General features: G+C 36.8%; 1 protein-coding gene across 1 annotated transcript in view; it reads left to right on the top strand.

Moving 5' to 3' along the window:
* LOC127836606 (ras GTPase-activating protein 3-like) overlaps positions 1 to 15,621 on the top strand; it is a 71,199-nt gene that overhangs the window by 36,049 nt on the left and 19,529 nt on the right. Inside the window, exons 9-14 of the mRNA XM_052363274.1 lie at positions 3,806 to 3,954; positions 6,630 to 6,744; positions 10,703 to 10,901; positions 12,097 to 12,203; positions 13,119 to 13,196; positions 13,842 to 14,008. Coding sequence (XP_052219234.1) covers positions 3,806 to 3,954; positions 6,630 to 6,744; positions 10,703 to 10,901; positions 12,097 to 12,203; positions 13,119 to 13,196; positions 13,842 to 14,008 — 815 coding nt within the window. The remainder of the gene's footprint in view (positions 1 to 3,805; positions 3,955 to 6,629; positions 6,745 to 10,702; positions 10,902 to 12,096; positions 12,204 to 13,118; positions 13,197 to 13,841; positions 14,009 to 15,621) is intronic.

Raw genomic sequence — 15,621 nt, 5'->3', positions numbered from 1 at the left:
ATATACCTTGGCCTGTACCAACCCATTCTTAGACTTCAAATAAAGAGAAACCTTAGAACCAAGAAAATTCTCTGAGCATTTGAGTACCAGTATATACAGACAATACATTTGGCTAATATAATAAATAATTTGTTCTTACTTAAGAAGTTAATTGTTATAGGTTAAATTTGTGTGTCATATTGAAATATATGAGTCGCGTTCTGGGCTTAATGCTTGTGCCTAAAGTGTCGTCCCAGATGAGGCTGTGCAGTCCGCACAGGCTAATCAGGGATGACACTTTCTGCTTTTTAGCTCACCTGAGCGATAGCTCGAGGTGAGCTATTGTGATCACTCAGCGTCCGGCGTCCGTCCGTCCGTCCGTCTGTAAACAATTTGTAAACATCTTCTTCTACTAAACCATTGAGCCAATTTCAACTAAATTTCATGTGGAGCATCCCTAGGTCATGGGACAAAAGAATTGTTAAAAAAAATTTGATCGCATAACCAAGATGGCCACCATGACCATATATGGTAAAAACCTTAAAAAATCTTCTTGTCAGAAACCGCTCATCAGATTTTCAAAAAAATTTCACAGGGATGACCTTTGAAGGCTCCCCTGAAGAAGTTGTTCAAAGAAATTTGATTCGTCAAAAAACATGGCCGCAGGAGCTCGTTGAACTTTGCATGTTTATTCGTTTTTGCCTATTTTGTGAAAACTTTAAAAAATCTTCCATATTTTTTGTCCGATCCTTTCCAAATTTGCACAGTGTCTTTATATCAATGAGGACACAAACCCTACAAAAAATGAGCATTATTGGTCCATGAAGTACAGAATTACCTCCCCTTGAATTGAGAAAATGGTGTTTATGCAATAAAGTCCAAATTTTTCATCCAATTCTTTCCAAACTTGTAAGGATTTAGCATGGTTCAAACAAGGGAAACAACTACGGTTTATGCATGTTCTTTTTATTACAGAATTGCCTCCCTTTAATTCATTCAAAATCTCATTTTACAGCAGAGATTCCAAATCTGACCTGTAAATGAGCCCCATATTTACTGCCAGTGCTAGGTTACCTTTTCCCATTTGATCATTCTTAAGTATTGGTCTTGTAATGCTGCTACTGCTTCTGCTACTGCTACTGCTACTATTACTACTACTACTACTACTACTACTACTACTACTTCTACTACTACTACTACTACTACTACTTCTACCACTACTACTACTACTACTACTTCTACTTCTACTACTACTACCACTACTACTACTACTACTACTACTACTACTACTACTACTACTACTACTACTACTACTACTACTACTACTACTAGTACTACTACTACTACTGCCACCACCACCACCACCACCACCACCACCACCACCACCACCACCACCACCTTCTACTACTACTGCCACTACTACTACTAATTTTACCACTACTACTACTACTACTACTACTACTACCACTACTACTACTACTACTACTACTACTACTACTACTACTACTACTACTACTTCTACTACTACTACTACTACTACTACTTCTACTACTACTACTACTACTACTACTACTACTACTACTACTACTACTACTACTACAACTACTATTACTACTACTACTACTACTACTACTACTACTACTACTACTACTATTACTACTACTACTACGCCACCACCACCACCACAACCACCACCACCACCACCATTCACAGTGACAACAAACGTATTCACACAATGGCTGCTACTACAACTTAAAGCCCATATAGGGGGGCATGCATGTTTTACAAACAGCCCTTGTTTCTATGGGATTTTAACCACAACTGTTCATGTTTATCTTCGACACATATACACGGTGAGCTTATGTGATCGTGTGATGTCCGGCGTCCGTTGTGCGTGCCTGCGTGTGTACGTGCGTCCGTCCGTCAACAATTTGTTTGTGTAGACAGTAGAGGTCACAGTTTGCATCCAATCTTGATGAAATTTGGTCAAAATGTTTATCTTGATGAAATCCGGTTTGGGATTGTATTTGGGTCATCTGGGGTCAAAAACAAGGTCAATAGGTCAAATAATAGAACAACCTTCTGTAGACAATAGAGGTCACAGTTTTCATCCAATTTTTATGAAATTTGGTCAGAATGTTTATCTTGATGAAATCTGGGTTGGGATTTTATTTGGGTCATCTGGGGTCAAAAACTAGGTCACTAGGTCAAATAATATAAAAACCTTGTGTAGACATTAGAGATCACAGTTTTCATCCAACCTTTATGAAATTTGGTCAGAATTCTTGATGAAATCTGGGTGGGATTGTATTTGGGTCATCTGGGGTAAAAATCTAGGTCAAATAAATAGAAAAACCTTGTGTTGACAATAGAGGTCACAGTTTTCATCCAATATTTATGAACTGTTGTCAGAATGTTTATCTTGATGAAATCTGGATTGGGATTGTATTTGGGTCATCTAGAGTCAGGAACTAGGTCACTAGGTCAAATCATAGAAAAACATTGTGTAGACAATAGAGGTCATAGTTTTCATCTGATCTTAATGAGTCAGGTGAGCGATTCAGGGCCATCATGGCCCTCTTGTATGGAATTTTTAGTTTCAATGAAGCCTTACCAAAAATCAAGTTTAGGCGGAAAGTTTCGTCCCTGATTAGCCTAATCTGGGACACAATTTTACGCACATGCATTATGCCCAGTTTTCTCTGAGTGAATACTATGAGAACAAAACTGCTTTAAGAATATTCTTCATTCAAAGACTTAAAAGGACCTTTTCACGTTTTGGTAAATTGACAAAATTTAACATTTTTTTGGTTTCAGATTTGCAAATGTTCGTTGTTGTTATGATATTTGCGAGGAAACAGTAATACTGAACATTTACCATGCTTCAAAAGATCCATTATATGCATGTTTTGACAATTTAAAAACCTGAAAATTATAAAGCATTAAAAACATGAAAATGATTGAATAAGTTTAAGAGTTCTGTTGTTATCCTTTTATTGTGTGACATTACGTGGATTGCTTATTTACTGTGTAAAATACATGAATTACTGTATGAGCACGGTTGGCCCAGTGGTCTCAGTGCTAGAATGTTACTACAAGGGTCAGTGGTTCGAGCCCAGTTGAGGATTACATTTTTTTTATTTCTTGATTTTTTATCCTTTTTTCAAATGGAGCTATTTAGTTTCAATTAAACATATATCAAATTAAAGCATTTAATAAAAAAATTTAATACATGCGAAAATCTGTGAAAAGGTCCCTTTACGTATAAGAATTGATTGGTGAAAATTGACCGGTATTTTGCTAAGTTGCTAAGTTACTAAAGGTTTCTGTTTGTAAGGTGTAATTTTTATATAACTGCAAATTTGGTTCGTATTTGAAAAGAAAAATGTAGGTGTTATTTGTTGATTTCACCAATGCTGAGTCTGACTTTGTGACGTCTGTGTTATTTACTGTATGTATTAATTCATTTACCAGGAAAAAGTTGTTAAGAGTGAAACTTAAAATGATTGATGAATTACCCTGTTGATTTGGGTTCAACAAATCAACAGATAAAAGTTCATGTTGTTCTATGGTTAAATGATAACATTTTTTTAACATTATCTCGTGCTTTTCTACGGTTAGACTGTTAACTTTTTATCGAACATTTAAGGCAATCCAATTTCATCTATGGTTAGACTGCTAAATTTTTATTTGACTTTTCAGTCTATCCAATTTCATGCTTATTGGTATTTATATTATATTTGTAACATTTTGAGTTGCCATTTTAGTCTATCCAATTTCATGCCTTTCTCTGGTTATACTCTTTCATTTTGATGCCCAATTTCAGCCAATCAGCTCCAGTGCAGCCTATATCCTTGGGCAGATCTCAGATAGTCTTGAAGACGCATCACAGCCGTTGCTTAAAGTATTTCTTCATCACGGAAAAGTAGTCCCATTCATTCAGTCACTGGCTGAGTATGAAATAGAGAGAACATCGTGAGTGCTGTCAGTCTTTCAGTATACATTTGTTTATTGATTGGTGTTGATAATCATAAAGATTGTAACTGCAGAGGGGGTAATCACGTGATTATCAAGATGGCGAGGTCCATGCCGAGGTCGTAATTTTTCGCTGTTTTATACCTTTTAATAACTATTTTTAACCAGGTTTTCCGAAGAAAAAAACTGGTTTTTAGATTGGCATATGTCGAAGGGCGGGCGGGCTGGCGGGTGGGCAGAACAAGCTTGTCCGGGCCATAACTTTGTTGTTCATTGTCAGATTTTAAAATCATTTGGCACATTTGTTCACCATCATAAGACAGTGTGTCGCGCGAAAGAATTACGTTGATATCTTCAAGGTCAACGTCACAATTTGAATTTGAAGGTCAAAAATCGCCATAAATGAGCTTGTCCGGACCATAACTTTGTCGTTCATTGTCAGATTTTAAAATCATTTGGCACATTTGTTCACCATCATTAGACGGTGTGTCGCGCGAAAGAATTACGTCGATATCTCCAAGGTCAAGGTCACAATTTGAGTTTGAAGGTCAAAAATGGCCATAAGTGAGCTTGTCCGGGCCATAACTTTGTCGTTCATTGTCAGATTTTAAAATCATTTGGCATATTTGTTCCCCATCATTAGACGGTGTGTCGCGCAAAAGAATTACGTCGATATCTCCAAGGTCAAGGTCACAATTTGAGTTTGAAGGTCAAAAATGGCCATAAATGAGCTTGTCTGGGCCATTACTATGTCATTATTGTGACATTATAAAATCATTTGGCACATTTGTTCACCATTATTGGACAGTGTGTTGCGCGAAAGAATTACGTCAATATCTCCAAGGTCAAGGTCGCCACAACTAAAATAGATTTATTTTGAAACAGCTATATTACTATGAACAATCAGTAACAATGCACATTTTGATTTTGAGTTGTCTCTCTTTATCAGTCTTTTTTTTCTAATTGAAATCAAGGTCAATTTTACACAAGGGGGTTAACAATACACATTTTGAATTGTTTTCTTTTATCAGACTATTTTTCAACTGAAAACCTGGTTTTGTGACAATTTTGTCCGCCCACTTTCCAGCTATATTAGCAAGAAAGTAACTGGCATTTATTTCATAGTAATATTCGCTCTATATCTCGAATTTACTTGGTGCGAAATTTCTTAGCCGGATGACCTAATTAGGTCACTAGGTCAAAAACTAGGCCACTAGGTCAAATAATAGAAAAACCTTGTATAGACAATAGAGGTCGCAGTTTTCATCCAATCTTTATGAAATTTGGTCAGAATGTTTATCTTGATGTAATCTGGGTTGGGATTGTATTTGGGTCATCTTGGGTCAAAAACTAAGTCACTAGGTCAAATAATAGAAAAACCTTGTGTAGACAATAGAGGTAACAGTTTTCATCCAATCTTCGTGAAATTTGGTCAGAATGTTTGTCTTGAAGAAATCTGGGTTGGGATTGTATTTGGGTCATCTGGGGTCAAAAACTAGGTCACTAGGTCAAATAATAGAAAAACCTTGTGTAGGCAATAGAGGTCAGAGTTTTCATGCAATCTTTATAAAATTTGATCAGAATTTTTATCTTGGTGAAATCTGGGTTGGGATTGTATTTGGGTCACCTGGGGTCAAATACTAGGTCACTAGGTCAAATATTACAAAAACCTTGTGTAGACAATAGAGGTCACAGTTTTCATCCAATCTTTATGAAATTTGGTCAGAAAGTTTATCTTGATGAAATCTGGGTTGGGATTGTATTTGGTTAGTAGAGTGATTCAGGGCCATCATGGCCCTCTTGTTTACTGATATGGCTGGAAAGTGAACGTCGTTAAAAAATGAAACAAGAGTAATAAAGGGTATAAAACGGCGAAAAATAACTGTCTTGGCGTGGACATCACCATCTTGACTATCACGTGATTACCCCCTCTGAACTGACTTGCAGACAATATTGTGTGACAATGTTACAAATTGATGAAAAATGTGTTCTCACCATCACCTTACTGGGAAAAGTAGTCCCTATTCAGTGTTTCAGCTAAGATTTAAAAAACGGAAGCTTGCTGTTATGTCAAAAGGGCACTTAAGCTTGGTGTCTTATTATCCCTATGGCATGTTTTCAATTCATAGCATATGTAATTCATTTATATTTCACATTACATGTATTAAATAATAAAAAAAATGTTTCAGTAATCATCAAACTAGTTTCAGTGCAAAAATGTATTGAAGCTTCAGATAACATTTTTGATGATAATGTGGTCATATAAAAAAGGGCATAATAAGGGTCAAAAGGTGAAACAGGCATTGTTCTGCACTCTGCCTTTTACCCCTAGCGTGAGCACTGTACATTGTAATGAACAGCAGTAGAAGTAGCAATTAATGTATTCTAGAACCATTACTATTATGCCATTGTAATGTGCTTTCAAATCTATTGTATGCCTAAAAAAATGGGGGAATTTAAGGATTGCACTTGTCTCTCTCCGTCTGTTCATTTTGTAGATTGGAAAATTAGCAAGTCAAGCTACATGTTAGGATTATTTTGGAATACAAATTGCTTTATTCTTCTACCGAAGATAAGCCTATCATGTTAGACTTTAATTAATTTCAACAAGTCTTGTTTCATAGATAAAACCATTTTTGGTTATGCAATTGGAGTTTCCTTTACATTTTACACAGAGACCACAACACGCTGTTTCGAGGTAACACCCTACTGACCAAGATGGTGGACTGTCTGATGAAGCTTGTTGGACTGCCATATCTGTCACATATCCTGAAGCCTACCATTGACCAGGTGAGTATTAGCCTACCATTGACCAGGTGATTATTATACTACCATTGACCAGGTGAGTATTAGCCTACCATCGACCAGGTGTGTATTAGCCTACCATTGACCAAGTGAGTATTAGCCTACCATTGACCAGGTGAGTATTATACTACCATTGACCAGGTGATTATTATACTACCATTGACCAGGTGAGTATTAGCCTACCATCGACCAGGTGAGTATTAGCCTACCATTGACCAGGTGAGGATTAGCCTACCATTGACCAGGTGTGTATTAGCCTACCATTAATTAGGTGAGTATTAGCCTACTATCGACCATGTGAGTATTATCCTACCATTGACCAAGTGAGTATTAGCCTACCATTGACCAGGTGATTATTATACTACCATTGACCAGGTGAGTATTAGCCTACCATCGACCAGGTGTGTATTAGCCTACCATTGACCAAGTGAGTATTAGCCTACCATTGACCAGGTGAGTATTATACTACCATTGACCAGGTGATTATTATACTACCATTGACCAGGTGAGTATTAGCCTACCATCGACCAGGTGAGTATTAGCCTACCATTGACCAGGTGAGGATTAGCCTACCATTGACCAGGTGTGTATTAGCCTACCATTAATTAGGTGAGTATTAGCCTACTATCGACCATGTGAGTATTATCCTACCATTGACCAAGTGAGTATTAGCCTACCATTGACCAGGTGAGGATTAGCCTACCATTGACCAGGTGTGTATTAGCCTACCATTAATTAGGTGAGTATTAGCCTACTATCGACCATGTGAGTATTATCCTACCATTGACCAAGTGAGTATTAGCCTACAATTGACCAGGTGAGTATTAGCCTACCATTGACCAGGTGAGTATTAGCCTACCATTGACCAGATGAGTATTAACCTACCATTGACCAAGTGAGTATTAGCCTACCATTGACCTGGTGATTATTAGCCTACCATTGACCAGGTGAGTATTCGCCTACAATTGACCAGGTGATTATTAGCCTACCATTGACCAGGTGAGTATTAGCCTACAATTGACCAGGTGAGTTTTAGACTTGCTCTGGGAAAACTGGGCTTAATGGGCATAAAGTGTCCTCCCAGATTAGCCTGTGCGGTCTGCACTGTATAATGAGGGACAACACTTCGTTTTAATGTTAATTTAGGTGTAAAAGAAGTATATTGTTAGCGAAAATCCAGTTATGGCGGAAAGTGTCGTCCCTGATTAGCGTGTGCTAAGGTTAGGCTTGTTTTAAGAAAATATATAGGTACAATAGTCAGTTTAAATGGTATGTTTCACACTTGTAAACAATCAATTATTAATTTTGGAGTCTGCTTAAGCTTAAGAATGGTGCTGAATTTGTTGAATATGTTTTTCATATGTTTATTTACATGGTACCCTAATAAGGTGCCTTCCTGGTCAAATTAAATAGTTGTTTTAGAATTGAGTAATTAATATTTGAATATGCTGCTGATAATTATTTTTTTACTGTTAGTGATAAACATTGATATAGGAGTGAGAATAGATGCTTAGTAATTCTAGGTACCTACAAGTGTGTAAATGGTTTGTATGGTGAGGTAATATCTGGAACATACTTTCAATGCTGAATTACCTTAATGTGTAAGTAATCTTAAAAGAAATTCTGGCTGCGACCAGTTTGGGCGGTAATATGGACCTTTGTCTGTTTCTCCACTGTAGAAAATATAAGCTCCAAAATCTTTTAAACTCCATTTTTATACGCCCGTTTTTAAAAAACGGGACGTATTATAGTTTCACCTTGGCGGCTGGTGGGCGGGCGGGCGGCGTCCACAGTAGTGTCCCCTTTCTAATTCAAATAGTTTTTATCCAATCTTCACCAAACTTGGTCAAAAGTTGTATCTAGACAATATCTAGGTCAAGTTCGAATATGGGTCTCGAGGGGGTAAAAAACTAGGTCACAGGGTCACTTAATGCATTTCAAGCATTTAGCATGGTGTCCGCTTTCTAATTGAAGTAGTTTTCATCTGATCTTCACCAAACTTGGTCAGAAGTTGTATCTGGACAATATCTAGATCAAGTTTGTATATGGGTCATGCCGGGTCAAAAACTAGGTCACAGGGTCACTTAGTGCATTTCAAGCATTTAGCATGGTGTCCGCTCTCTAATTGAAGTAGTTTTCATCTGATCTTCACCAAACTTGGTCAGAAGTTGTATCTGGACAATATCTAGGTCAAGTTCGAATATGGGTCATGCCGGGTCAGAAAGTAGATCACGGGGTCACTTAGTGCATTTCAAGCATTTAGCATGGTGTCTGCTCTCTAATAGAAGTAGTTTTCATCCGAAAATCGCCAAACTTGGTCAGAGGTTGTATCTAGACAATATCTTGATCAAGTTCGAATATGGGTCATGCTGGGTCAAAAACTAGGTCAAAGGGTCACTTAAACCATTTCAAGCATTTAGCATGGTGTCCGCTCTCTAATTCAAGTAGTTTTCATCCGACAATCACCAAATTTGGTCAGAAGTTGTGTCTAGACAATATCTACATGTAGGTCAATTTCAAATATGGGTCATGCCAGGTTAAAAACTAGGTCACGGGGTCACTTAGTGCATTTCAAGCATTTAGCATGGTGTCCGCTCTCTAATTGAAGTAGTTTTCATCAGATCTTCACAAACTTTGGTCAGAAGTTGTGTCGTGATGATATGTAGGTAAAGTTCAAATATGGGTCATGGTAAAGTTATCAAGTTGTCCAAAGCCTTAAAACGGGCGTATCTTGTGACAGTTTGGTACTCTTGTTACTGCTCATCTAAAAAAAAATAAACTTCAATTATTGTTATGTGTAGATGATTGTAAAGAAAGGAATTTTTCAAACAGATCAGGCTTTATTAATTCCCTTATTGATACTATATGTACCCCAAAATATTGTGCACTCAACTCTCAAATCTTTAACTGCTGAATAACCTAAATGTGTAGATAATTGTTAAATGAGATTTTTCTGCTATGAACTTGGCATGGTGATTTGAATTTTTAAGGGACCTTTTAATGTTTTGGTTAATTGACAAAGTTGAAAAAATTGGTTGCAGATTCGCAAATTTTCATTGTGGTTATGATATTTATGAGGAAACAGTAATACTGAATATTTATCATGCTCTAAAATATTCATCATATGCATTTTGGACGATTTAAAAACATGAAAATTATAGAGCATCTCAAACTCTAAACGATTGAATAATTTGGGAAGTGCTGTTGTTATTGTTATATTTTGTGACACTATATAGAGTATATAATACACCACTAACTATGTGAGCACGGATGGTTAAAGTGCTAGACTTTTACTCAAAGGGTCAGAAGTTCGAGACCAGCTCAGGATTACTTTTTTCCTGTCTTTAATTTTATTCTTGTTTTTTACTGGAGCTATTTAGTTCCAATGTTTGCATTTATCAATTTAAAGAATTTAATAACTAACTTCAATACATGCAAAAATCTGTGAAAATGTCCCTTTAAGCAATGCACATCAGGTTGCACACACATGAGTTATTGAATTGTTACACAAATTAATAAAATTATATATATCTGCTGTGCTCTGTGAAAATGGGGTTAAATGCATGTGCGTAACGTGTCGTCCTAGATTAGGCTGTGCAGTCAACACAGGCTAATCAGGGACGACACTTTCCCCTTGTTTGATATTTTTAGAAAGAGAAAGTCTCTTCTGAGCAAAAATTCAATTTAGGCGGAAAGTGGCGTCCCTGATTGGCCTGTGTTGACTGCACATGCTAATCTGGGACGACACTTTAGGCACATGCATTAAACTCCCTTTTCCACAGAACGCGGCTCATTTGATTATATTAATTGCTAATTAAGGCACATTTTTCACATGAAGGATAATTACACAGAAAAGACTGTTTTGTATTTATTCTTAGTCTAATACTTGGAAATGTATTATTGTTCTTCAGACGTTATAAATGGAAAGATTTTTGCGTTTTAGATTTGCACAGAACGTTTACCCTGTGAGATTGACCCCAGCAGACTTCACGTGGGTGAAAACATCAACGCTAGCCTGGATAATCTAAGGACATATGTGGAACAGGTGTTTGAGGCAATCACTAACTCCGGGTTGCTGTGTCCCAGGGTGATGACGGACATATTTTGTACCTTGAAAAAGGCTGCTTGTGAACATTTCTCAGGTAAAGAAAACAAAAACACATTTCAAGTTAACCCTTTATCACTTAGATACGTATTTTCACGCATGTGTTTTCCCTTAGAAATTAAAATTTAATTTAAAACCTCTCTTACTAAATTCAAGTTTTACAGGCTTCATTTCCAACACTTAGGTACTGATGAGCAGCATACAGCATAAAACCTGAACAGACTGCAAGTTACTCGCAGGCTGTTATGGTTTTATGCTGTTTGCACATAGCCATTTTCACTTTGCTTCTGTGTGGGAAAGGGTTAAAATAACATCAGATGTTTGCAACACGAGAAATGTTTGTAAAAGATGTGTGCCACCATTCCACAACTTGCAACAGAAACGTCCCTGTTGCCTTTACCTTAGATCTCTTGATTTTATGCTCATGTGACCTTGACCTTTGAGACTTCAAAATACACATGCATGTTCTTTTCCTCCAATATAACATTGTTACCAATTTCCATGATTGCATGTCAAAGTGTTCTGAAAAGATATTGCCAAAATTATTTCCTGTTACATGATACTGTGACCTTGAAATTGACCTGGTGACCTCTAAATCAGTATTTGTCTTACCTTTCTCAGAAGTAACAACCATACTTGTTTTCTTTCATGCCATGAGTTGTTAGGCCAAAATTAGTACATGTACATTTTATGAAAATTGTCATGATATTTAACCTTGTGGCGGGACATTTTTCTCTTTGTTATTTGTTAAATAACTTTTTTGTATGCTACTTTGACCTGCTTTTCTAAACCTCTGTCAGCATAATATAAGCGATGTTAGTAACATTGGACCATGAGGCAAAAAAGCAGTCGTCTTTTTTTCAGAAGCCATTTAACAGTAGCAATACGTCTATTGGTAGCAATAAGCAAACACACCTAAAGACCTGTGTGTGCAAAGTCAGAAAACATTAAGAGCATTATTTTAATCAATGGTAGCCAGCTTAGCATGAGAGGTTGACACTTTTTTAGTTAGAAAGTGTTGTTACTAGCCAGGAAGGGAATTGGTGTGGCAATTTTTTGCCAAACATAGCTTTCAGTCAAATATTAATGTCAAGCATGTATTTGCAAGAAGTTTTCAAATTCTTCAAAAAATATAAGGGGCGTCCGTTTAGGTGGAAAGTGTCCTACCTGATTAACCTGTGCGAACTGCACATGCATTAAGACCAATGCGACTCTATGGTAAATGTTTTCAGAGAAGACAGAGGTGCGTTACCAGGTGGTCAGTGGGTTTGTGTTTCTCAGGTTCTTTGCTCCAGCCATACTTGGACCTCAGTTCTTTGATCTCACAACAAATGTACAGGTAGGGTTACGTTCTCTGATCTCACAACTAACGTACAGGTAGGGTTACGTAATATTTATCCCACAACTAACGTACAGGTAGGGTTACGTTATATTTATCTAACAACTAATGTACAGGTAGGGTTACGTAATATTTATCTAACAACTAATGTACAGGTAGGGTTACGTAATATTTATCTAAAAACTAATGTACAGGTAGGGTTACGTGATATTTATCTCACAACTAATATACAGGTAGGGTTACGTAATATTTATCTACTTGGTTTCCAAGATTGTATAAATATCCGAATGAATAAAGAAGTTATTTTTAGGTAAATTACCGGTAGAAAATGTATAAAACTTCCATTTTACTCATTTGAGTATTATTTGATTATATGTTGCAAGAATTAAAGCATCTAAATTGTTATAGCATATCTGTTTTCACATTTTAGGATAGTATTATTTTGTTATATTTTGCAAGTAAGTAAGCATATATAGAGAATATTATGTGAGTTTTGGATAAAGATCAAGGTTATCATGCGAGGCTTAGAACCGATGTAGCGCGAGGCTTGCCGAGCGCTAACATGATTCGTGCCGAGCATGATAAATTTGATATTTATCCAAAACTCACATAATATTCTATTTATCCTTTTATTTTGTGGTCTTTTATCGTTCAAAAAGAGTAAAAAATACTTTAAAATTCAAAGAAACAGCGCTGGTTTTCCAAGTTGACTCAGAAGTGTTTGTTTACTTCAACGTCATCAGTTGCTATGATGTCACATTGAAACATATAGTGTTCTTAAGATAAAGATCAGAAAATCATGGTCTAAAAATAGCGATAGTATAAATGTCATGTTTATACGATCATTGTTATACTATCGATTTTCATCTGGTAATAGGATAAAAATTGTTATATCATAATTTTGTTACATTTCAGGATAGTGGTACCAGCAGGACACTAACGCTGATTTCCAAAACAATCCAGGGCCTGGGAAACTTGGTCAGCTCTAAGTCGGTGTGTACCCATTACTGTTTATATGACCCACGATATGCAAAAATGGGTCATATGTCATATGCGGCCAGCGTAATCTGCGCAGTCTGGTCTGGAGCTACCCTGTCAGCTAATGAGAACACAAAACCTTGCATGACTTTATAGAAGACAGGGTAGTTCCTTGCCAGACTTCATGTATGGCCGCATATGTAAAGGAATTCTGTTCTTAAAGGAAATCCAGTCTAGAAGGAAGTATTTGTCTAAAATAAGCATTTGCAGACTGCATATGAATTAACCCTTTCAGTGCGGGAACCGAATTTTAAAGGCCTTTGCAAACAGTTTGGATCCAGATGAGGCGCCACAGAACGTGGCGTCTCATCTGGATCCAAACTGTTTGCTATTCTGATAGTATTCTTTGAAAAAAAATGAAGAAAATGCTTATTTTACAAATTCAGCAGATGACATTTTAGCAGACGACAAATTTCCCAGCATGCAAAGGGCTAAACCCAGTGCTCCCAGAATTAGGCACATATAGTCATTTTTAGCCTATTCCTTTTCACTGCGAGACACTGAAACCTAAACATTTAAGATCAGAAATATTAAAATTTTGTAATAATTTTGTGCTATTATTAGATAATGATTTAACATTACATTCTTTCCCTTTGTCAGTGGTCATTCAGCCTTAAAGAAGATTACATGGTGCCGCTATTTGAAAAACTGTCGGACAGTGTCCACACCAGCGCAGTGAAAATGTTTCTTGATATCATATCTTCATCATCAGATAACTCCACTTCAGATGACAGCAGCTTTGACATGCCAATAGTCCTTAAACAAGGGTAAATGTTTTAGCTTGAATTTTTAGCTGAAAACATGGTTGTGATTTTTGCCCAGATAAGATTGAAAAAGAATTTTTTGAGATTCGTGTGGCGATTCCACGCCATAATTCATAAGCAGCCCAACTGCTTCTCTGCATGTTAAACTGGCAGCAAAATCAGTACACTGCACTAGTAGCATGTTTGTAACAGGTCATGTCATAGACTGTCCTTTCCCAATCTGATTGTTATATCTTTACCATTTCCCACTTAGAAGCTAAGTGAAAATGGCTATGTGCAAACAGCATAAAACCAGAACAGCCTGCAAGTAACTTGCAGTCTGTTCAAATTTTATGATGTTTGCTGCTCAGCAGTATCTAAGGGTTGGACATGAAGCCTTTAAAACTTAAATAGGTCCTTAATTAAATTTAACTTTCTAAGGGACTACAAATGTGTACAATACGTATCTTAGTGGTTAAGGGTTAAGCAAAAATGAGAGATTGCAAATGCTGTTCACATAGATAGAGAAACAACCTGATGAACATTACAGAAGTAACCCTATAAATACTGTTAAATTTGCACCCTAAGACTAAAGCTTAATATTTGAAGTAAAACATAGCGCAGAAGGTTTTGGTTTGCCATTCAGATCTTATTTTTTATGCTCCCCGAAATAAAATTTTGGCGGAGCACATAGTTGCCAGTTTGTCCTTACTTCCGTCACACTTTTGTTACCGTTTCTCATAGCGCCTTCAATACTTTACCAATCTCTTTCATATATGGCATGTAGGTACCTTGCATGGACCTCTACCTTTTGATGAGGTTTGAGGTTACTGGATTCAAGGTCAAGGTCACCAAGGCTAATAATAATAGATTTTCTGTCACACTTTTGTTACAGTTTCTCATAGCGCCTTCAATACTTTACCAATCTCTTTCATATTTGGCATGTAGGAACCTTGCATGGACCTTTACCTTTTGATGACGTTTGAGGTCACTGGGGTCAAGGTCACCGAGGCTAATAATAGATTTTCTGTCACACTTTTCTTTACAGTTTCTCATAGCGCCTTCAATACTTTACCGATCTCTTTCATATTTAGCATGTAGGTACCTTGCATGGACCTCTACCTTTTGATGAGGTTTAAGGTCAGTGGGTTCAAAGTTAAGGTCACAGAGGCTAATAATAGATTTTCTGTCACACTTTTGTTACAGTTTCTCATAGCGCATTCAATACTTGACCGATCACTTTCATATTTGGCATGTAGGTACTGGTACCTTGCATGGACCTCTACTTTTTGATGAAGTTTGAGGTCACTGGGTTCAAGGTCAAGGTCACCGAGGCTAATAATAGATTTGCGTCACACTTTTTTTAGTTTCTCACAGCGCCTTCAATACTTTACCGTTCTCTTTCATATTTTGCAAGTAGGTACCTTGCATAGACTTCTACCTTTGATGAGGTTTGAGGTCACTAGGGTCAAGGTGAAGGTCACCGAGGCTAATAGTAGATTTTTTTAGTTGGTTATTAACACATAGATTGACAAAGCGCATCATCGGTGAGCATCCTTCAGTTTCACTGATATTCTCATTTATATATTTCATTTGAAAAGCTTATTACCTTTTAAGTTATTTTTGCATTTCTTATC

This window comes from Dreissena polymorpha, chromosome 6 (genome assembly GCF_020536995.1).
Source record: "Dreissena polymorpha isolate Duluth1 chromosome 6, UMN_Dpol_1.0, whole genome shotgun sequence".
Classification (NCBI taxonomy): domain Eukaryota; kingdom Metazoa; phylum Mollusca; class Bivalvia; order Myida; family Dreissenidae; genus Dreissena; species Dreissena polymorpha.
Note: the sequence above shows the minus strand (reverse complement) of the source record. Positions and strands in the feature narration are given on the sequence as shown.